Genomic DNA, 22,281 nt, shown 5'->3' with positions numbered 1-22,281 from the left:
ATTCTTTGGGTTCATCACTTATTTTTTACCTTCTTGGGTTGGCTCAAAAATAGGCTGGGGGAGGGTGACTCTGGAGCCACGTTTTAGGTCTCTGAGTACATGAGGAAAAGCTGAAGGAAATACTGACTTTCCCAACAGATTCTCTCCCCTCCTCCTTGTGCTCAAGAGGGCCATTCTCCCAAAAACAGCCAGCAAATATCAGCTAGGAGAGAGATTCCTCAGGGAATCTGGGGGAGAAAAGGAAACCCAGGAACGCTGCCTACAATTAGGGGGACTGAGAGGGTTCTGTGCCAAAAAGCACCAATATGGTCAACAGTCATCTCTGCACCTACTTAGTAGCTGCCTCTAAGCACTAGCCCCATCCTCTTTTTGATCCCAAAGAAAAGCCACGGTAACACATTCATTTTCTAGGTTCTTTGTTATTATTTTCAAGAGCAGGACAGTCGTTCGAGCTCTTAAATTTGAGTACTGAAAACTGGTGGTTGTAGAACAGCAGCACCTTTCATTTGTCCTTCACATGAGTTAGAAACCTGATAATTACAAAAGGGATGGGGCTGAGTGGAGCTTGTTGCTGGTCTAAGAGATGAGAAGGTTGAGTTCTGGCTCTGCTTCCTTCACTGGGTGTGGGCAGGAGATTTGTCATAGGGGAATGGCAAACCCAGCCAAAATAGAGAGGAGGCTGCTGGGCTTACATGGGTGGGGGAAGAGATAAAAAGATAAAACAGTTCCAGAGAAGGAACATCACAGTATGGAGCCCCCCTGCCCGTACGAATGATCTCATGCCCGAGAGAGCCAGCAGTTCTCCATGGATCGAGGAGCATGGGGGCCCTGGGAGGAGAATCCAGTTTAGTCGCCACACTCCTCGGTTCAGCGTTGGGGTTCACGGTCATTTTGCCAAACAACTGTAGTGGCAGCCCTTGGAAAAGGGACTGAAGCTTCACCTCCTTAGTAAAAATGGTCTTCCCTCCCCTGTGTTGTCCGCTGAAGAAGAGAGAAACCAAGGTGTGTGAAAGGGTGTGAGAAATAAATCGTACAAGAGAGAGGGGGATGTTATTTGAGGGCATGCTGGGCACAGTTTAGACCCGGGTATGTCTACAGGTTCGCGAAGTGCCTGAGGCTGAGGGGGCTGCAGAGGTGGAGGGGGACTCCTCATCCGTTGTGTCCCCCTGCTCCTCCTTGTGGAGGCCGAGGCTGATGTGGCTCTGCAGGGCTGCTGGGGTCAGCCACTCCTTGGGGAGACAGCTCTGGAGGAAGGGGATGCACGAGCTGAAGTAGGCCAGGCGGTTCACCCAGCGGGGGATCTCTTTCCCACATAGTATCTGTGGAGCAAACCGAAAAGGAGCATGGTTAATAGTACCAAAACACCTCTGTGGTGGCAACGTCATCCCCATCCTCACCACCACCTCAGCAGGGTGAATTCCCTGTTGCTCAGAAGAGAGCTGTTTGAAACGTAGGGACCATCTTCTGCAGTCAGAAACAGCTGTAAATGCCAATGGCTACACAACTGCTCGACACGCACGGAGAGCCCTGCCAGCCATAGCCCTTGTCGGCATCGTAGCAGAGACTGGGGAAAACGGTTCATGGCCCTCAGCAGCTTTGGACACCCTGTTCTCCAGGCAGTCCGTGGGTAAAAGGACAGGCCTGCTGGTGCTTCTCAACCAAGACAAGGACACTCATTTTCCAAGTAGCCCAAAAATTTTGGAAAAATACGTAGGCTGTTGCTGGCCAGACCCTAAGGAGCCCAGAAGCTGAGCCTGACTAGGTGGATGGAGATGCCTGAGAAGCTGTTCTTGCTGCTCACTTTTCTTCCTTGGGCTGACACACTGCATCAGTCAAGTTACAGTATCTGGGGGTCCTTTTCCTATCCTAGCACATCACCTTTTAATTTCTCCTCATATGGTATTTCTTAAATGTGGGAAAGCAAGCAACAAACAGAAAAATACTAGCTTCTCACTAGGCCTGTGTTTCATTACAGATGCTCCTGGCACTGATTTGGGTTACACTCTGCTAACACAGGTATTGTTTTCCAAGGTCATCTCATATTCAGCACAATGAAACAACCTGCTGCATACAGCAGCTCCCTCCTTCTGTAGCATTTGACCACACATACATACAGGTGCCAGATTTTAGTAGCTGTATCTGGCTTAGGCCACAGAAGGAAAGTTTCCCTTTACATTTTACCATTTCCCTTACCACACACAGAAGAGGCACATGGAACTGATCAGCTGGGATGCCTCAAGAGCCTGTCTTTAGTAAATACACTGCCTGTGTGGCCCTACACCAGTATACTAGAGCCTGAAGTCTGTGGCAGGTACAGTAGTCATAACACCAGAATTCTCCTTCCCTACCAGCGCTGTCTCCCATGGAGCAAGACAGGCAGGGAGGAAACTCCACCCCACAGACCTTGTCCCACAGTTTACATGGATTAGTGGTTCCAGGATTGTCCATAGTGCACCTTCTGCCAATACTAAATTCCTTTGCTCTTCCTTCCGCCCTCTTTCTGTCTAAAACTACACTTAATTTAATACTAATTACTGCAAAAACTAAGAGGGTGTTTGTCTGTAATCCACTAAGGAGATTATTTGGCAAGATGTCTGTTATTGACAATGGAAATGCAGTGCTTAGAGGTTTCAAGAGATTTTCAGGGAGCACGACTGGAGCAGTTGCTAGAGGATGGGCTGTGCCGCATTACAGTTGTTATGGCTGACGACCAGCTGGTTCTTCATGCATATGGCCTGGGCAGAACAATCTAAGCCCCACTCCAACAGTCACCTTGAGGATAAGGGAATGAGCTTGCTCCAACAGTGTGGAGTTTCCAATGAGGTGTGGAGAAGGAGGCAAACCTGTGAACGTGCTAATTTGACTAAGGAACTCACTTTATTTTGACATGCGTTGCTTAAAAATCAAAGTGTGAAATTGAAGACATCATTATCATTAGGTACCAGAGAATAAGCAGAGCCATTTAGCTGCTAAAATTACTTGCAGGCATAGACTGTTCTTTACCTAATACACCCCAAGGACTTTTATTTCAGTTCTTACCAGTGCTGCATTCTACTTAACCTCAGATACAGCTATATGAATCTGTATTTTTGAAATTTTTAATCTGGGGACAATTACTTTCTGAGCAATTCTTTGCCTCCATCCAGATCCCTGGTTTCCATTGCTAGAGGTATTGCCTAAGCGTATAAGCACATTACCTCTCCACCTGTGTTTCTGTGCATTCATAGAAAATTTGCTGATCCATTTGATTTTCTCACCAGACATATCTGATCATTTTCACAAGAATACTGCTGAATTTTTTAAATTGTATTCAGTATGGTCTACTCAAACACTGAACCTGAGCCAAAGCCAAAAAAATGCAGCACAATTGTCTCTAGATTTTGTAGCATTTCTCTTTCTTCCTCTCCAGGAACTTAGGCAACATGCTGCCAGTGTAGAAAGTGACTCAGTTTAGGCTTGTGATGTATGCATGCACGTGAGTTTAAATCTCAAGCAGCCATATGTCTTAATAAAGACTTCCCCCCAGATATTAATAGGAAAACAAAACCAGGGTATGATTCTTCGGAAAATTAGCTGAAACAACAGAACAGCACAAGGTAAGACTGCCTGAACTAGAAATAGTGTTTTTAAGAGTTGGCTTTCTTTTCTAAGCATATCCACTAGCAACTGAAATAGCACTTCCCAATGTGGAAGCAATGCTGAGATGTTTGCCTTTTGTTTAAGGGAGCTTCTTCACCAGAATGAATCAGCGAGGCAAGGAAGAGCCAGAAAAAGAACAGAGATGTGTGGGCATAAGGCCATCAATCAGTAAAGGGCAGTTTGTGGAGCTTAAGGATAATGATGAAGTCAAAGTGGTTTCCCTTTCCTCAGTCATGCTTGTCCTCGCCTCTTGTCAGTGAAGACTCGTTACTATTCCACAGCAAAACACAATGCTCAACAGGAGCAAAAGGGCAATGGCAGGGAATGCCACTAACACTACAGCCTGCTCCTGTGTTTTTCACTCCTTGCCATAAAGCATATCGTGCTGGAGAATCCAGCAGTACTTCGCTAATGGAGAAGCATCAAATAAACCTGACTGCAGTGGGATTAAGCCAAGTGAGTTTAAATAAAACAGCACAAGCAAGATGAAGTGTTTTTTTTCCAATTGCATATGAAGACACAGAAAAATCTAGCTACTGCAGCTCTTCAGGGTAATTCTCAACTGAAAACCTCACCCTGCAACAATAAACTCACAGAAGCCTGTTACTGTCCATTGTTTCCACCAGCAGAACTCTTTTTTAGAGGACTTCAGAGTTTAGGATTTTAGGTGTGTTTTTTCCTGCTTGCCAAACAAGTGGAGTTTTCTCTTTTGAAGGGAGTAAACTTCTCTGGGATGGGTCATGTGCTTGTCCTGTCAGTCTTAGCAGATAAACTGTTATGGGTCAGAAATCACTGGTCCTGACCATCATACCGATTGTCCTGCTACCATCCCTTCAGGAAACTTCACATACCTGTAGTGGAGCCTGAGCTTGACACCTGACAAGAAAGCAGCTGAGCCTCTTAAGCTGACTGGAGAAGGAACTTTAAAGAAATGAACAGTCACAGAAGGGATAAGCCTATGCGAGATGGAAGTCTGAAAGGCAGCTCAGGGTTTAGTTATGGCTTCTCTGAGGCAGAAAAGTGTTTGGGATGGGAAACCCTGCAGAGTACATGAGAGGCTGGACTACTAGCAGCAAAGCCTGCAACACCTCAGCCCAGCAGGGTTTCCCTAAGCTTTGCAAACCTCCTGTGACTAGTGTCCAGCTATCATTGCCGAGCATAGCTCTTCCTCATCTTTTGTCACTGTCGGGTCCGTGAAGGTGTGAGTTATTCCCACCCCGCAGAGGCAACCAGTCCCTCCACGGCCTGAAATCCAGCATTTCGGATAGCGAGCGCAGCTTAATCACCAGCCCACCAAGAGACCTGTCCCAGTTTCAGGCAGGAGCTTCGGCGGAGGCTGCATGTACTTGCAGCTTCCACTGAGCGGCACCTCGGGATAGAGCCACGTCTCCCATAGCTGCAGCTTCTTCTGGAGACTCTGCCGAAGAGCTGCGAATGACCCGGCTGGCAGCTGCAGAGTCAAGTGGAAACAGCAGTTCAGACATCCGTGGCTGAAGCCAAACGTGAGGGAGAAATGGGACGTGACAGTTTGGGCGCTATTTCTGGGCAGCTGTCAAATCCGCACCTGGATTTCAACTCGCCAAGAAACGGCTAATTTAGGATACAGAAAGATCCTCTGAGCGTCCTTAGCTGTGTCATTTTGCACTAAACCGTTGCTGGCTAAAACGTACAAACTGCCCTGGGAGTAAGGACTGCATCCCACCGCTCTTCCCTCCCCGAAGTGCCCGAAGAACTAGGCTTTGTTGCTCGGCAAGGCCTTCAGGCTCCCTGCAAAGCTTTACTCTGGGCAGGGGAGCAGCCTAGCAGCTGGGAAACATGGGGTTAAATGGAAGGCCACAATGGAAGAAGCCGAGTCTTCTGCCTTCTAGAGGACAACACTATCAATGTGCTGCATTGTGTGAGGGCCTTGGGTCTATGGGCATATGCTAGACATTATCTGAGATCGTCTAACAGGCTGAGCCCCTTTCAAAATAAAGTGAAGGGCAGATTAGTTGTAGATCCTGAGAGAAAGTTCTTGAATGCAACAGGTACTGCACTGTGCTGGGTGACGCAATTGGGGCAATTCAGGCCATGCACAGAAGTATAACTCAAGGCACTTAGGAATTTTTTTTAAGTGAGCCTTCCCATGGGCACCATGTAGTGCTCCGATCCATGAAAATCAAGATGAGCGGAGGCAACATTACATTCCTCGAACAATACATGCTAATTACTTCAATTCTTGTCTTCAAACCAAGGCTCAGAGAGTTCAGCACTGAACATCTGCTGAACCACCCCCCCGCCACTTCCACTTAGCAGCCTTGCTGAAAATGAGGTGGCATCCACACAGGGCATGTATCCATTTGAGCTACTGTACAGTATTCCCCCTGGTGTGTCTTAGAGAATGCAAACGGCTTTTACTGGTGCCTGAGGAGTCTTAACACACACCCCAGAGCACTTTAAGAGCAAAGTCTTTAGAGCCCAAGGGGAATCTTTCCAGTGTTTGCATGAGTTGGCTCCTACGAGGCCTAGACAATATAGCATAGATGATGCTTATCAGAATTTCAGAATAAGGTCATCAGATACAAACCAGCACATCTGCTTAGGCAAAGCTTGCAGGCTGTGCTAGGGTAGCCAAAAACCATATGTAGAAAGAGAAGCATGGCAATGCGATGAAATTAGTATGTGGACGCATCTGGAATAAACCATTAATTAACCCAATGCACAGGGACTTTTTTTTTACTACCTCACAAAAACTAAACTGGTAGTATAACTTCCCAGTGCTGGCAGAGATAAAAGAGTCTTGAGTGCGTCAGTGAGGAACATACCTCTAGCTCCGCACTCCTGATCAGCTGCCGCACGTGGTGTACACGCTGGAAGTAACGTTCCTGAAAGAGAATGGACATACAGCCTTCGCAACACACCTGGAAGCACAGTCTCACCTTGGTGGAGTTGGCATGCTAGGATGACTTGCTTGAAAGAGATCTATTGTATAGTTACTGTGTAAAAATGACAATTTCCGCCCTAGGGAATATAACTAGCCTGTGGGGATCAACATAATAAATGAGGGGGGCCGCTTCACTGGGCCCCGAACCTGCCTGCAGCACGCATTCAGCAGAGCCAGGAACGGCCTGCGTCTTGCAGGGGAAAGAGTACGGCTGAGAAACTGTAGGTGAGGCTGAATGAGCTCAGTAATGAGGCTGCTTTCTGGGAGCATCTCAAGCCAAAGGCAGGAAGGGAAAAACTTTAAATGAATTTAAGCAACTGTCTAAAATGCTCCCATTCTCCTATGCAATCTCTTTTTCTTCCACAACAGGCAGGGCACTGCTACTCCTACGGGTCCTCCCCAGGACTGCAGGCGTTTCTGCCATGTAAAGCAGAAGAAGCATCTGCACCACCTCCCTGAGACCAGCCAAGAGTGAGAAAAAAGGAAAGCACTGAAAGGAGGGACTAATACCCACAGTCTTGCTCCCCTTGTGATGCTAGTGGGAACATGTCAGTCACCTCTGTGTTCTTGTGGTGGAAGGACAGAGCTGCCTCTATGCAGGAATCTGCATGCAGAGAGTTGCCAAGAACAGAGACGATGGAGTAGATAGCTCTGGGTCAAACGAGACAGCTGGCTTATAGCACCTCAGCACTCACAGCACTATTTCAGCTTCACTGGCCAGGCCACCAGTGGAGAGGCACAGTGGCTGCAAACGTGACGTCTTGATGGACCACATTCAGAGCTGAATTCTGAGTGGCATCACTGATTGGTTATGTACCAACACTGGAGTATGGCAATACCCTCTTTGAGCATGAAGTTCCTTGTAACCAGCGCTTATACGTACAGTCAGCAGCTGCAGGATGACAAAGTAGGCAGCGAGTGGCCTCACAACAGATGACCATTTGGGGAATACTAAGTATAATTAAGTCTGGGCTTGTTAGTGACGTTTAAAATAATGACTCTCCCACCAAATGAATGAGCAACTGCAATTCATTTATATTATCATGATGGTGTGAAGAGGAGCTGCCTTCTCCTAGCAGGTGCTGTTTCGAGGGCAGTGGCTGAGAACAGCTGTTGCCTAACAGGGTCGTTCTTTCCAGTGTTACAGACACGCCGAATGTGACCAGGCCAACCCATACGCATAGAGGGGCAGACATCAAGAGCATCTGTTTTTTCCTGCATAGCTAACCAAGAAAATCCTGTGTTTCAGTCTCAAGCCTTGTTTCCTAACGTTAGTGAGCAGCAGGTTACTGCGGATGGAGATACAAGGAAAAGAGAGAATACAGGAACTCAGAGGAACAGGAAGAGACCTTCTGTCTGGCAGTGTTGGCAGGACTCCTAAGCAAAAGGTTCCAGTCTCTAAAGCCTATCACCACACTTAGACAGTTCATTTACACTCCTGACACTTTTCATTTATCAACAGGCAGCTGGTGAAAAGGACAGGGTTTTTCCTTGCCATCTTCATTCATGGAAAGGAGGCATCTGTTCTCAGGCATTCACACACACAAAGGCTCAAAGGCTCCATGATGGTGCGACTAGAGATGAATTCCCCAGACAGTACAAACTAACATAGCTCCAAGGTATTATCCTTATTTATAACAGGTAAGGACACAGGGCTTTTGGTTTGGGAAGACAGATGCAAAAAGCAAATAAAATAAAATAGATGGTGCACAATACCCACATTTACACCAGCCCCCAAAAGCCTGAGGTTTGTTTTGTTTTGTTTTTAAATTCACTCTTAAAATATCTTCACATTTTTAATCTTTTTTGCTAGATGGATCACTTTAAAGGGAAAACCTGAACAGTTGCAGAGGCAGATGTGGCAAAACCAGACCATTTTCAAAAAATTGAAATGATGTTCTAAAAACTTGCCCGGGGGGGGATGATTTCTGTTTCAAATTACTTGCCACCTCATACTATTCCCCTGCATACGTAGATAGATAGGGAGAGTAGGATGGACTGAGAGAGCTGAAACATCCATATGAGAGTTATTCCACTAATCATTTTTGTTGGGCTATAAGACTTATTCAGGATAGCAAGGCTAGAAAGGTTAATGATGGGAAAAGACTTTTATATTTTTATAGCAGCCTTTATTCTAAGGACGTCCCAAATACTTCATGAATTTTAACTAATACACAAACTACACCTAGAAATCTCATTTTGCCACAGCAGAAAAGCCACATCTGGAATGCAGTATAGCAGTTTATTAACTGCAAGCAGTCAAAATTGTCCATACTTACAGGCAGAAACAAGAAAAAATGACAGCCACCTGAAACTATGAGAATAATTTACGGATGCAGGATGTCTTTATTAATAAGCTTCTTCTAAACATACGTGGCAGTTAAAAACCTCAAAACAAACACAGCCTGTCCCCCATAGAGCTAACAACATTCAAAGGCTGCTGCAGTGAAGCAAATCTTTCCATCAGCTTCAGTGAAGTCTGGCTCAGGCACCAGGAAATAAAGCTTTCCTAATGTTCTTTCATGCCCTGTAGTTGTTTGTTTGTTTGTTCGTTCATTTCCTTCTGTCCTTTCTGTCTGTTGGGAGCATCATGTCCCCTGCCATTAACAGAATCTCACATAGGCTTTTACGCAACAAAACACCTATCTCCTCCTCTACAACAGAGTCAACTGAAAAGCAGTTGTTGACTAAGGAAAACACAGGTATTACTTGTCTACTTAGGATCTGCTGAAGACTGGTTTATAAAAGCTTCTGCTGCTTTTGACTATGACTCAAATACCACCTGAAGCTCCCTTCTCTGGTGTTTAATCCTGTCTCTCTGATAGCTTTCAGGCTAAGGAGAGCTTCCTAGTTTTTAATAACGTTATGATGAGAACTCACATGTGCCTGAAGATGGACCTGAAAAGCTTTAAGCTTGAATTATTCACTGATTATTAAAAAACTGCCCTTGTTTTGTCGTTGATTCAGCACACCTGCCTTTTTCAGAGAATTTACTGTAAGTCAAGCTCCTCTAAGGGAAGTAGAATCCTGATGCAAGTTTGTTATATGCTGTCAGCTTTGCCTTGGCTGAAAAAGGACAGGTGAATAGCCAGAGAGAAAAGAATATGCACTGGCTACCATCTCCTGTCACTTCAGCACAGCTCCACACCTTCTACCAGTAAAGTAAGATCCCTCTGTTCTACAAAAGCTCCAACCACATTGACAAAGGACAACCAAGACAGCCATACCGTCAGGGAAATATAAATCAGACATAGGTCTAAAGCCAATCACAGAGATATCTTACGCTGCACTTCAGTTACAAGATGCTTATTTCCTGCTATCACACTGATACACAATGACAATGTCTCTCTCTGCTACTATCAATAGGACAGATCTTTACCAATAATACAGAGGAAAGAGGAAAGAAGCCTTATCATCCAGCCTAGATGTGAACCACATGCAAGCAAGCCTGATTGCGCCAAGATCATCCCCTGCCTCCCAAGGAAATTCAGACTGTGTGGCTTCACCAAGATTTCCATCCAATCTGGCAGGCAGGTTTAGTAATATCACTGTGGTATCAGCATCAGTAGTGGGTATGCTCAATGCCTACTTCAGTCCTCTGCAACCATGAGGTTGCAGGATTCCCTGTGCAGACTCCATCTGTTACTCTTCAACTTATTTCCTATTGGAGACCATCCTTTTAGGCTGATTTGAGAGAGTCCTGCTGACTTTGGGAGACTGGGAGTTATTTACCTCCCAGGTTGAGCATTGCAGTGCTGCCGCTCTAAGACTGTGGCTGCAAAGCATTTGACTGTGACAGGGTCCGTAATCCCTGCCCTGTAGGAGTCAGCCTCATCTAGGATGCCAAAGAATTTTCCAAGGCTGACCTAAGCCACCTCAGATGCTTAGGAGACTCTCTTCCCCTCCTGTGTCCACAAAGAATGGGCCAAGCTCACTTCATTAACCCCCAGGCCTATTTTCCAAGGCCCCTTCAGCCCAAGAACAAGACCCCCAGTTCCCCAAAATATTTCTCTCTCTCTGGAAATTTCTGCAAATCCTACAACTTCAAAATGAGCTTCTAAAACCACAAGCACACAAATTCTGATTTAGGCCTCTCTTCTCCTGCTGAAATGTGTTCTCTCCCTGTTTATGTAAATAATTAAAGTAGGACAGTTCCCACAGGAGAGGTTGAGGGACTCCCTGCTCCAGAACATCTTGTGGCTGATTTTCAGGAGAATTTTTGCTGAAATGTAGGAGAAAAGGTAATTAAATCTTTAGTCCAACTTGCTCTCCCACACCCCAGCAAGCTCCTCTCTATCCAGGAAGCTATCAGTTACTTGAGGATGAGTGTGTCTCACCAGCTAGTTCTGCCTGAACTCACAAAACGCCGTAGCAAAAGTTTTACTAAATCTGTCAGATCCCTCTAAAAGGCTCCACTTTTGATGACTTGGTTTAATCTGAAGATCCTAGTTCAGCTCTAATAATTAGTTCAAATTTTAGCCATTTACCCAGGTGGCATCTCTGAGCACTATCCCCTGGATCCAATCCTTTGTATCAAGAAATGCTGAGCAATAAGGAAACAGATCCTTCAATATTTAAAGGAATAAAGGGGTGAAAAGGATGAGTGGGTACAAAAAGAAGCTGGATAATGAGATACCAATCTGTTTCCTTGAAGGATTTTTAATCCCTCAAATCCAAATGACCTTAAAGAGCCTTCTGAAGAATGGTCACATGTGGATGTGAACCATACACACTAACTTCAGAGTTGGTTCTAGTCTTTTTTAATAGATTTCTCTGGATATAAGAGAAAGTTGTGATAATTTAGGAAGCAAATAGGGATGTTTAACTGTGCTTTACCATCCCTCAGTCATGTGGCCAAATTCTGCTTTCATTGACTCTGGGGGAATTTGTACTAGATCACTTGGGTGTTTCTGAGCCAGCTTTGTCCCAGGGGCTGCTGCAGATTTCTCTCACCATACTCAAAGAGACAAGTAGGTCCTACTAACACAGACTCAGCCTTCTCCTGCCTGCCTTTTTTTAATTTAAAAAGAAAAAAAAAGAAAAAAAGGAAAAAGAAAAAAAAAAGAAAAAAAAGAAAAAGAAGAAAAAAGAAGAAAAAAAAAGAAAAAAGAAAAAAATAAGTAGGGTAGTTTTAGAGCAGTTGCAAGACAGATAAATAACTCCAGGCTGGGAAGCTGCTACAAAATACAGAGGGGTTTTGACCTTTTCTGGTACTTAAGATAAATTACACATACAAATGGGAAAAAAATCATTCCCCTTTCAAGAAGAGGGAGGAAAGACATGATAAAAGAATAAAACCTTCTGCCACTGCTGTCCTCAGGTAAAGTTCCAACATCAACAATTTTTAAGGAGAATCAAATCAGTGCCTCTCAATTAATTTCCTAATTATCATGAGCATCAGCTTCATATCTTATCAAAAGGGCTCATAAGAACCACTGACTTTATTGCTATTCCACCACTGGTAAGGCTGTTGGGGAATAAAAGGGACTATCTTCCCTGGTGCTCAGAAGCCACACTTCTTTGATAATTATGTGTCATGTGTCCTACAGCAAGGTGCTAAAGAGTTTCCTTAAATAGGGATCATTCCAGTTACTTGGCAGTAATCACATTGATGAAGGGAGGAGTGGTTTCCTTGAGTCATTCCACCTATCTTCCAGTTCTGGTGCTGATTCAAAAGTGTTTTTCTCCCTTCCCATGGTGGTTTGCCCTTTTCTGAGACATGCTGTTGCAACTGTCATCGCTCTGGTAAGAACACAGCTCCATAGCTTATCTTAGACAGGAAACTTCAGAAGCATGGAAAATTGCTGGTGGGAAGTCAAATGAGTCATCTTCTGTTTGTGAATGGGCTAAGCAGCAAAAGATTTTTCAGAGTCTTTAAGCTGCAGTGACATGGTGTGATCGTTACACTCAATACTGAGGAATATCACCAGACTGGAACCTAGAAGCAGAAAATCTTCATCCTCCCTCTGATCCTCTAGTTACTGCTGTCTTCTCTAAAGATGATGTCCTCAGGCATTGTATGCTCACCATACGCCTATGCATCAGCAAGGCTCATATTCTTATATGCCCATATATGAACCCCTGGCAGTCAACCTTTTTCCTTTACACACTTTTGGGGGTACAACCTGTGCCAAGTTTGCTTTTGCCTTGTCTAGTAGCTGCCTTCCACAAGCCCAAACTATATTATAGGCTTGCAGGGCAATCATGAGCCATGCTCTCACATTGAAAAGAGCCCTCTGACAGCAATTTCACTGTTCCCTGTATCTGTGTGCACCTACCCTTATCTATGCCCAAAGAACAGTCTTCGTGACAAAGAGTGTGTAACTGCACGTCTGTCTTGGCACCTCATGGCATACTTCGTTGTTGCCCACTGCTGCAGTGACAAGTGCTCCTGCAAAGCAATGGCATGGCTGGGACTTCAAACCTGCGGGTCCTTGCAGGGGAACTTAAAGCCCAAGAATTATTTTGAGTTTGGCTTTTTCCTGAAAGCACAGATGTATTCCTCTCCCTTTATGTCTGCTTTACAGCAATTTGTAACTTCCGTCCTTTTGCTATATCACATCTCCTTGTTCTGAAAAATCAGGGAGTTCAACAAATCGCATCATGTAAATAACTAATTATTCTAGACTTTCTGTTTTAAAAGGTTTTTCTGATGTTCAAAAGCCAATATTTTTTCCATCTGGCAGAGTTTAAATAGCCTCTTTCATCAGCCAGGACAACTCATAAAGAACATAAAAATTTTGCAATTCCTTGAAGGGCCATTTGAACGTATTGCTGTAAGTATACATGGGGGATCATTAGGAACACAGCGACTTAACAACAGATGATCAAACAGAAGGGCTTTACCCAATATTGATGTGGTCCTAACTGAATTCCCCACACATGCATAACCTTATCAGAATGCTAGAATCCCTGCTGTTTGCCAGCAGCATTACCCACCTGGAGTACCAACATGCAGAAAGGCACATAAGCTCAGAACACGATAGGAAGTTTGGGCTCTGCTGCTGATGGCCTGGCTGATTTTTCTTTGCAGAAATTGCAATCATAAATCCTCCAAAAGGATTGCCCATCCTCCTGGACAGTTTCTTCAAAGAGAGTGGTACTGATACTACTTGATTTGGGGGACTGTCAACATAAGCAACATGAAAGGAATAAGCTTCTTTTAGGCAAGTTGCTAATCCCGGTTTGATGAACCTCTTCATTTTAACCCACAAACAATTTGCGTAAGTGGTTTATAAATATAGGTACCATGGGACCATGTTGCAGGAGACAGAGTGGCTGAGGCAACCCTAACCAGATTTTCACTGCTTAGATCAAGCTCCCCTCAGCTTCCCACACTGACATAGATGGTGAGGGTAAAGGGAGACCACAAAGGGGTATTAAGTGGTGTGTGTATCAGCGACCTGAAATTGAAGCTGGGCAACTGCACAGGGATTGCATCCGATTTCTTTCTCATAACTATCCACTAGGAAATTCTGCCCTGCTTTACACCAGAACTCCCTTCAAAACTAAGTAAGATGGTGTGTGGCACTTCCTAGGCAGAGACTTATGCTTTCTGGTAGTTCTTTACTTCTTAAGTAACTCAAAGTTCCCTGATGAAGAAGAATTTCTCAGGAAATCCACAGAAAGAGACTCCTGATCATGCAGCATATTCACTGAATCACTTACTGAGAAGGCTGCCATGAAATGGCATTGCAGAAGATGAAGTCCGAACTGCTGCTGCTGAAATCAGGGCATTCTCTGTTTTCTTTCCACAGGAGCTGCTTTGTGAGTAGACCCAGCCATGCCTCTCTGATCCAGTAGCTGCTCGCTAGAAGTCCATAGGGAACTGGCAAAGTGGGGAGAGATCTAAGTCTTGAGCAAGTATGAATATGCTTGGCAGTCTGCAGTAGGGAGTAAGGAAAATTCAGAGCTAAGTGCCAATGAGGGAGTAACAAAGCCCCTTGCAGCTTACAAGTGAATGTGGGCAGGAAGATCAGAAGAGATGCACGGTGTTGTAGGGAGAGGCTCAATGCCACAGCAGTACACAATTAGGCTGCAATCGCACTGCAAAGTGAGTTTTTCCAAAGGGAGATAGCAGGTCGAAGGCATGCACAGTGGTTAAGTAGAGCTTATCTGCCTGGGCTGGACTTGCTACAGTCCAGGGATTTTTCGAGGTGCATGGCCAAATGGCAGAGTCATGAATTTAGGTCTGGACATGCCCCTAACCATTAGCATTCAGCCTGCATATAACCGTTAAAGATAACAGTTACCAGTCATCGTGGTGGGACCTGAGGCATCATTGGATTAAACAGGAATTTGACAGAAAAATCATTCATAAACAGATGTAGATGGAAGATTTCTGAATGGCTGTTCTATTTGCTGAGAAAACATTAGTAAAGGACAAGAAAACAAAAATTTGAAAATAAAGCCTGACTCCTGTGGCTTCAGCTGTCCTTCTGAGGCTGGGGAACCTGGCTTACAGGTCCTGGCAATTAGACATGCAGCCGTTGTCTCACAGTGTGATCCTGAGAAGGCTGATCTGGGAGGGAGAGCCAGCCTTACACCTCCTTCCCATTCCCTCTGCAGAATCGTGACCTCCGCCAGCAGGACACATGGCTGCATCTGCCCTCAGTCCATATGACCAGATGGTATCTCCAAACCAATGGCCCAGCCAGCAGGGCAGCATCTGCATGGATACTAATTAGCAAGCCCACAGCCAGATGAGGAAGTTAAGGTGGCCAAACACAGCTACCTAGCACATGGCCGTACGGCCAAATCTCAAGGCCTGCCAGACAGATTTGTGTAAAGTTTTACACAACATACATCGCCACACGGCCTGGTTTTGTGTGCTGATACAGAACAACACAAGCCATAACCCAGCTAGTTAACCTTGGCCGATGAGAGCTGTCATCCAAAGATTTCCGAGCCCTTTTCGAAGGAAGGAAATAACCCAGCATAAAAGGAGGGATACTTAGGCACAGAGCAGGGATGCAACTTGCCTGGCATTACACAGGAGGCTCAGAACAACCATCTCCTGAACTTGGCACAACTCCTTATGCCCATGGGCAGAAAGGCCTAAAGGGCTGTAGGGAGCAGAGCTAGTCATTCCCTCTCTCATGCTAAAAATTAGCCTCCACCCTGACCCCTCTCTGTGGTGAAAGGGCACTGCGGTACTGATAGCATCACCTTTCAGCTGGGTTACAACAACAGAGAGACGGAGAATTTATACCCACGTAAAATCCTTGGCTGCCTTTTGTGTGGCTGGAGTTAAATCCCAGTCCCAGTGAGCAATTCTATTCTGTTGAACAAAGTTTCTACATCTTTTTTTTAATTCTTTGAATACTTTTCAGTTTCCTGTCTTTAACTGCCGCGTAACACAGCTATGCATAAAGAGATGCTAATTATTATTATTATTATTATTATTGCTGCTTCACAGGTGAAGAGTCTGAAGGAAAGGGCAATGCAAACACTAAACAGACTCATCTCAGAATTGGATTTAGGGCACAAATATTAGTTCCATTTTCTGCCCTCTGTGGTGACACATATCTACACAGTCTTGAGAGCTGCTCGTCATGTAGCTAGCATGTTCTGCGCACTATAAGCCTGCACCTTATAGCTCTACATGGTAGGGCCTGGAGCTTCCTAATGTGGTGATTTTTGTTTTGTTTAGTTTTAATGGGAACTACAGCAAGAAGGGGGGGGGGGGAAGCACTAAGGCTGTAAAGTTAAGCAAGCATTCGGATGTTGGGAAATGAGAATAGAACCTTCCATTGCTTTCAGGTCAAGCAGGTTCTGTCTCAACAGTTTCCAAGCGGTCTTTCCTCCAAGAGGTCAGAAGTATCCCAAGATGAGCTATGCTACTTTTCACCCAGCTCTGAAACACAGCGATTGCCAAGTTACTCTGTTTACCAGAAAGGATGTAGACATCAGTCATAAGGCAGCCACATGCATTTCTCATGTTGCTGACTGAGGCATGTTAAATGGCTAGGACTTTTGCTTAGTGTCTTAACACCAGCTATTTCTTTAAGAATTTCAGCTCCCGTTTTCTGTATTTTGATGCTAGAGACCATCCAGGGCCTTCTGCTCCTGGGCCTGAATTGCACCTCCGCTGGTTTTGCCTTTGTAATACTTTAGAGAGGGGCAATAAACACAGGCGTATGTGAAGAGCAACAGCAACAAAAAATCCTGCTTGCCTACGAAGGGCTTATTTAAACTGACCAAAATCCTGAGTAAATTCTGCTCCTGGGAGCAGAAGTGTCAGAACTAGCCATTTAGGCTTTTGTTTTATTATCTGGACAGGTTAAGGGGCAGTGAATGAGCACATAGAATCCACCAAGAAAGCTCTTGCAGGAAAACTTAACCCTAAATTCCACTCCTGTAAAGACATTCACTGAAGATGTATTCAAAGCAAAATTTAAATAAAAAATACTAGGGTATTTAAGATCTCTTATTTGACTTGTGCTTGAAGGTTGGACAAGGATTGGGAAGGGTTCACTGATATGTAGCAGCAGAATCAAGGAAGAATGGCTTTGATCGTATGGCTTGGACATGAGACAGAAATTTTACATATCTAAGTACGTAATAAGCAATGACCTTATTTCACTGCTGCAGGTAAAGGGCTTTTTTTAGCTTTTGCTAATAATCACACAGCTTTCTCTTGGGTTTCCTTCATAATTTTTAAAGTTCCCATTTTCTGTTGTAGTAATTTGATTATTTGACTCCAAAACAGTACTGTGGCTAACATTGATTTGATCAGTGTACTGCTTGAAACTTCATTCTCTGTTTGTACCAATACAAGTCCTTCCTGTTTATTTTTATTTGCTAACATTTACAGAAAGGACTCGGTCATTTTCTCTTTCTATAATTAGCAAGGATGAAATCAATAGAGAACTGGTTTTCCTAAGAGCCTAAGCTGGTCCCTTGTAAATGAATGGCTGGTTCTTGGATTCACTAGGGATTTTCTTACAAAATCATACAGTATTTTTTCTATGGAATCTCGTCTTGCTTGGGATCCATGGTGGGTGTGTTTGAGGATGAATGGACACTTGTGGCAAAAGAGGTTGCTGGCATAGGACTCTTGTCCCACATGATGAAGAAAGGTGAGAGATATACAATGAATGAGGATGGAGACTCCAGAAAGAGAAATTAAAGTTTCACTGTTAAAGCAGCTGAACTCTATTGTGAAGAATGATATTCTCTCCTTGTGTTTGCTGTAAAACACTTCTGGAAAGCACAGAAACAGTATTTATGGAAGATCACTTCCATTTTGTGCTTTTCTCGTCTTTCTCTGGCACTGGGTCAAGATCCTGAATTCGGATTTACACAAGTGCTGAATGCTCACACCTTAATTCAAACACATATTAAACACCTCATCTGGGGGTGAGGAGGAAGGCAGCTTCCCCCCCAAATAATCAGATCTTTGGGAATCAAAAATCAAACATGCCGAATTAGCAGATAGTTGGGATAAATCTGTGCTTCTCTGTGCTTCAATTCTCTCTGAAGAGAAGTAATAGCTCTGTTATAATTCACAGTGGTTTTGTGAATGTGAAAATGAATAACCACCAAAGATGAGAAAATCAATACTTTTTTTAATGGGCTTTGGATGGTGCTCATTAAATAAGGAAAAGGGACACCCACTTCCTGAACACTGCAAACTTTTGTTTGCAGAGCACTGATAAGCCATTTTTATTCCTTTACAGATCATGTACGGTTATTTGTGTTTGTTATTAAAATGATGCACATTTGCATGCTAGCCAGGTCTGTCCTTCCAATTCCTGCTCAGCGAACCAAAATATAGGCACTTCTAATTTCCCACACAGTTTAGACCAAACGTGCGTTAAACCTGCTGCATCTCCACCTCCTGATCCCATCCCTTTCAACAGCAAACGGCTTCCAAAAATATTAAGGGCAGAGACAGGAGATTTCGCTATGGGCTCTGGCCTGGCAGGCTGTGCTGACCCCAGTTCCCTTTCTGTGAGCACTGCTACAGATCTGAAGCAGAGAAAAAAAAAAAAAAAAAAAGAAGCTGTGCCCACCTCAGCCAAAGCAGCAGAGAAGTGATTACAGTTCTTGTGCATCAGGTGGTACGCGTTTCCTTTGTACTCCTTGCCCAGCTCTTCCATAATCTTATCCACATCCTCTTCTGTGAAGTCTGTGGTGCCCAAGGCAATGGATTCTCTAGTTTAAAACAAAACACACAACAGGGAACATGGAAAGATACAGTGAAGAGAGTGGTACATAGCCAGGAGAAGGAAGTTATCAGATACTGGCAAGAAGGACAGGCTTAAAACATGGACATGCATACCTGGGGCTATCAGAGACTCTCACTAATAAAAACGGCACAGTAATATGCCCAGCTTATGCACAAAGCAGGTTACAGCACAGGCAACAGCCCCAAGAGCCTCATCACCAGGGAGGTCTCAGCTCTCGGTGCCTGCTTCCACTCTGCCCATCATCCCACAACAGAAATTTCCAGTAGGACAGAAGAGATGCTTTTTTCATGATTGAGAGGGTTTCCATGGGGTGGGCCAGGAAGGAGCAGACTGAAAACTTTATGCAGAAACCTATTGCTTCTCCCAATGTTCACTCAATAGCGCTCGTTCTTCTAAAAGTCTCCAACGACCCTCAGCATCAACTGGCAGTCTGGGAAGGTCAAGCCTCACCTGCCGCGGCAGTTCCTTGACCCACAGCCCCACAGTCTGAGCACCTTGAACAACACATTAATGCAGCATCCTCTCGGACTCCTCTAGCAGCTGGTCTGTCCGTTGTGACAGAGTAGGAATAAACACAGGAGATGACTTCTGGTACTCTGTGCAGTATCCACAAATAGGCGATACTCATAAAAAGACTAGGTTTTGTTTTACCCCTGCGCATTGGCTCGGTGTAACACACAGTTACTCCCATTCTTGCTGACAGATGAAACTGGGAGCACAGAAAACAAAGAAAATGGGAAAAAAATAACTGCATTCATTTGTAAGTATGCTTTTAAACCCTGCCAAACACAGTTCAGCACTCTTCCCTGTTTGGTGTACACACTCTTTTATCCACCTCCAAAATCTCTGCAGGGCTGCCTTTGAACCAGGATCATGTAAAGGATGCAGTGAGGGCACTTATGAGGAGAAGGAAAGGGGGATCCAGAGGACAGGACTTCCCTGCTCCCCCTACACCGATGGCTACCAGGGCCAGAGGGGAAGATGTAGAAAAGGGCTCTTACTTGAATTTAAAGGTCTCGCCAAGTTCTACCGCACTGCCAGGTGTGATCTCGAAAATCCCACTGAAAGGGTAGGGATGCCCTCCATAGGCAAACTCTGACAAGGAAAGAAACAGACTGTGAGTAATTGAATGAATGCAATGTCAGGAAAAAGTCTATGGCAGCTGTCTGCACGGCTCAGCATCAGCACCAGGGGCTGGGCTCTTGCCAAAACCCATTTCAGCCAGATTCTGAAAGCCATTTTCTCTGTCCGGTTACCTATTAGCCTGAGGATGCCCTCACAGCCACCTTCCATGCTAACACTACTGCTTTCCCACAGGGCCAGGAAAACTCTCCGAGTCTGTCTCTGTGCCCATCCAGGTGGCTTCCTCTCAGTGGAAAGTTGTGCTGTGGAGGCATCTAGATAAACTGTGAGAGGCTGTCAGTGGTGGTACTGAGCTGGAAGAAGTCTTTCCTAGAGTAGGGAGAAATCAAATCATCTTCCAGAGGGATTTACAGGCAGCGAGTGGGAATTCTTTGCAGGAAGGCAAGCTGATTGCCCTCCGCTGCCTCAGCACGCAGGTCAAGCCAGGAGGTCCCTCCATGTCACCCAGGCCATCTCGCATGGCCCGCGAAACACAGCCCAGGGACCTCACAGGGTCATACGGGCCATCTCGCGTGGCCTGTGAAAGCTTCTGTGCTTGAGAGGGAACGTGGCACCCCAGGGGTTTTGTCTACTGCATGGCACTGGCTAAAAATACCATGAGTGAGTAGCCCAAGTCATTCCCATTTAATGCTGAAGAAGGAAACATAGTGTGTCCTTCACTGCGCTACAGCTGTTTTCCCAGATCCCTTGACTGCGTCTTTTGCAATGGGTGCTCTAATCAGCTTCAACCCCATCCAGACCATTTCAAAAGTCTTACAAGACATTTTCTTTTCCTTGTAACTCTGCTGTTTCAAAAGAACAGTTTCCAAGATCTGGAAATCTAGATTCCAAGATTTCTAGTCCTTACACACTCACAAAGAGCTACTGCAAAATGGAGTTACCCTCACAGGGAATTAGCACAGACACGCATATGCAGGTCTCAAGACGACCACTGATCGACCTCTCTTCCCCCTCCCCCATTTCTCCCATTCTCTCTCCCCCTCCTTTCCTAGAGAACGGCTTTCCAGCATTGTTTGGTCCCTCCTATCTGCCATCCTGCTACACACCTGCACAAGCTCTAGAAGCTGCAGTTACACGCTGAAAATAAGAAGGGCTACATGGTTCATGACAGAACTGCACAAGTTCCTGCAGGACTCCACGATAGGCTGTAAAAAGGGAACTGGCTGAGTTTTTCATTGCTCAAAACATTCCTTGCCAAAAGCTGTAAGTTGGGGTGCTTTTCCATATCAGACTAGCCATACAGTTATACTCGTGTTGTGTGGGTAGTGAAAAGGAAATACTTCATACCTCTGCCGTAGATCTCGATGCCAGAGTGGAAGACACCAATCCCCAAGGTGGAGGTGTATTCATTTATCCAGTACTACAGTAAGAGAAAAGCCACATTTTGAAGCATTAGTGGAAAAGAAACACACAATCTTGATCTAGGGTATATCCCCCATCTCCTGTCCTCAGGGCAACTTCTCTTAAGGACAAGAGTGATTTTGAAATTATCTTGAGACAAACAAATTGAGACTGCTTACATACCAACAGAAGTGGGCACTGTGTTTATACAGCTGGCTGGGATCAGGTCTCCAAAAAAATGCTCATTTAATCCTCTCCACATAAGGCATTAACCTGTATTAAGATATAACTGGACCTGAACCTGCATAAACCCAGCTGCTACAGGATGTGTGATTATTTATCTATCTTCTCACTTAAATAGCTGACACTGAGCCAGTTTTACCAATGCACTTGTCTTCAAAATCTTGAGTTAGAGAATCCCCAGATATTTTCCACACACCTTTTTACATCACCTCCCGACATCTACTTTTTATTGAATTGGTTTTAGGCAATGAGATCATAGAGACAGAGGTCCGTTCCCCCCATAGGTCAGAGGAGCACCATTTAGTAATTATCTATATGACATTGGCAACTGCTTTATAGAAAAAAAAGAAACTCAGAGCATGCTAGTCAACATTTTGCTCAGAGGTACCATATACTATCAAGCACTGTTTTCAGAAGAGACAAAGGCTTGCTGCTCCAAAATTAGGTCCAAGGTGACCACAACTTCACCCAAGTCAAAGACAAATTTTCAAGCGGAGCTGTTAAGTGACTTCATTGCTCCGGAGTCCAGCACTTGCCCATTACATTAAGAGCAGAGTAATACTGCAGTCTGGTGCATGCATGCGATGCTCCTGCACCAAGCACTGCTCAGGGCCTGTTTCCACCATACCGTGAAGGACAGTGCAGACACCCAAACAAGTCCAAGCTAAACTAATTCTGGAGCGGGAAGCCATACAGCCATGCCAGGGCAGTGCTGCATTGGAGATAATTAGCACTGCTCAGCACCAGTATTTATTAGGTTAGCTGCAGAGCTGTGCTGCTACAGAAATTATGTTTTCA

At 44.8% G+C, this 22,281-nt stretch overlaps 1 protein-coding gene across 1 annotated transcript in view; it reads right to left on the bottom strand.

Moving 5' to 3' along the window:
• Positions 1-381: 381 nt before the first annotated feature.
• The window catches only part of LOC104835904 (desumoylating isopeptidase 2-like), a 56,947-nt gene continuing 35,047 nt past the window's right edge, over positions 382-22,281 (bottom strand). The window contains exons 2-5 of the mRNA XM_010574143.1: positions 21,187-21,259; positions 19,758-19,851; positions 18,580-18,721; positions 382-1,319 (exon numbers count right to left, since the gene is read on the bottom strand). Of these exons, the coding sequence (XP_010572445.1) occupies positions 1,077-1,319; positions 18,580-18,721; positions 19,758-19,851; positions 21,187-21,259 (552 nt within the window). The 3' untranslated portion in view covers positions 382-1,076. The remainder of the gene's footprint in view (positions 1,320-18,579; positions 18,722-19,757; positions 19,852-21,186; positions 21,260-22,281) is intronic.

The sequence above is a fragment of the Haliaeetus leucocephalus genome, unplaced genomic scaffold (assembly GCF_000737465.1).
Source record: "Haliaeetus leucocephalus isolate CR32 unplaced genomic scaffold, Haliaeetus_leucocephalus-4.0 Scaffold417, whole genome shotgun sequence".
NCBI classification, from domain to species: domain Eukaryota; kingdom Metazoa; phylum Chordata; class Aves; order Accipitriformes; family Accipitridae; genus Haliaeetus; species Haliaeetus leucocephalus.
The sequence above is the reverse complement of the archived record's forward strand: the minus strand, read 5'-3'. Positions and strand labels throughout refer to the sequence as shown.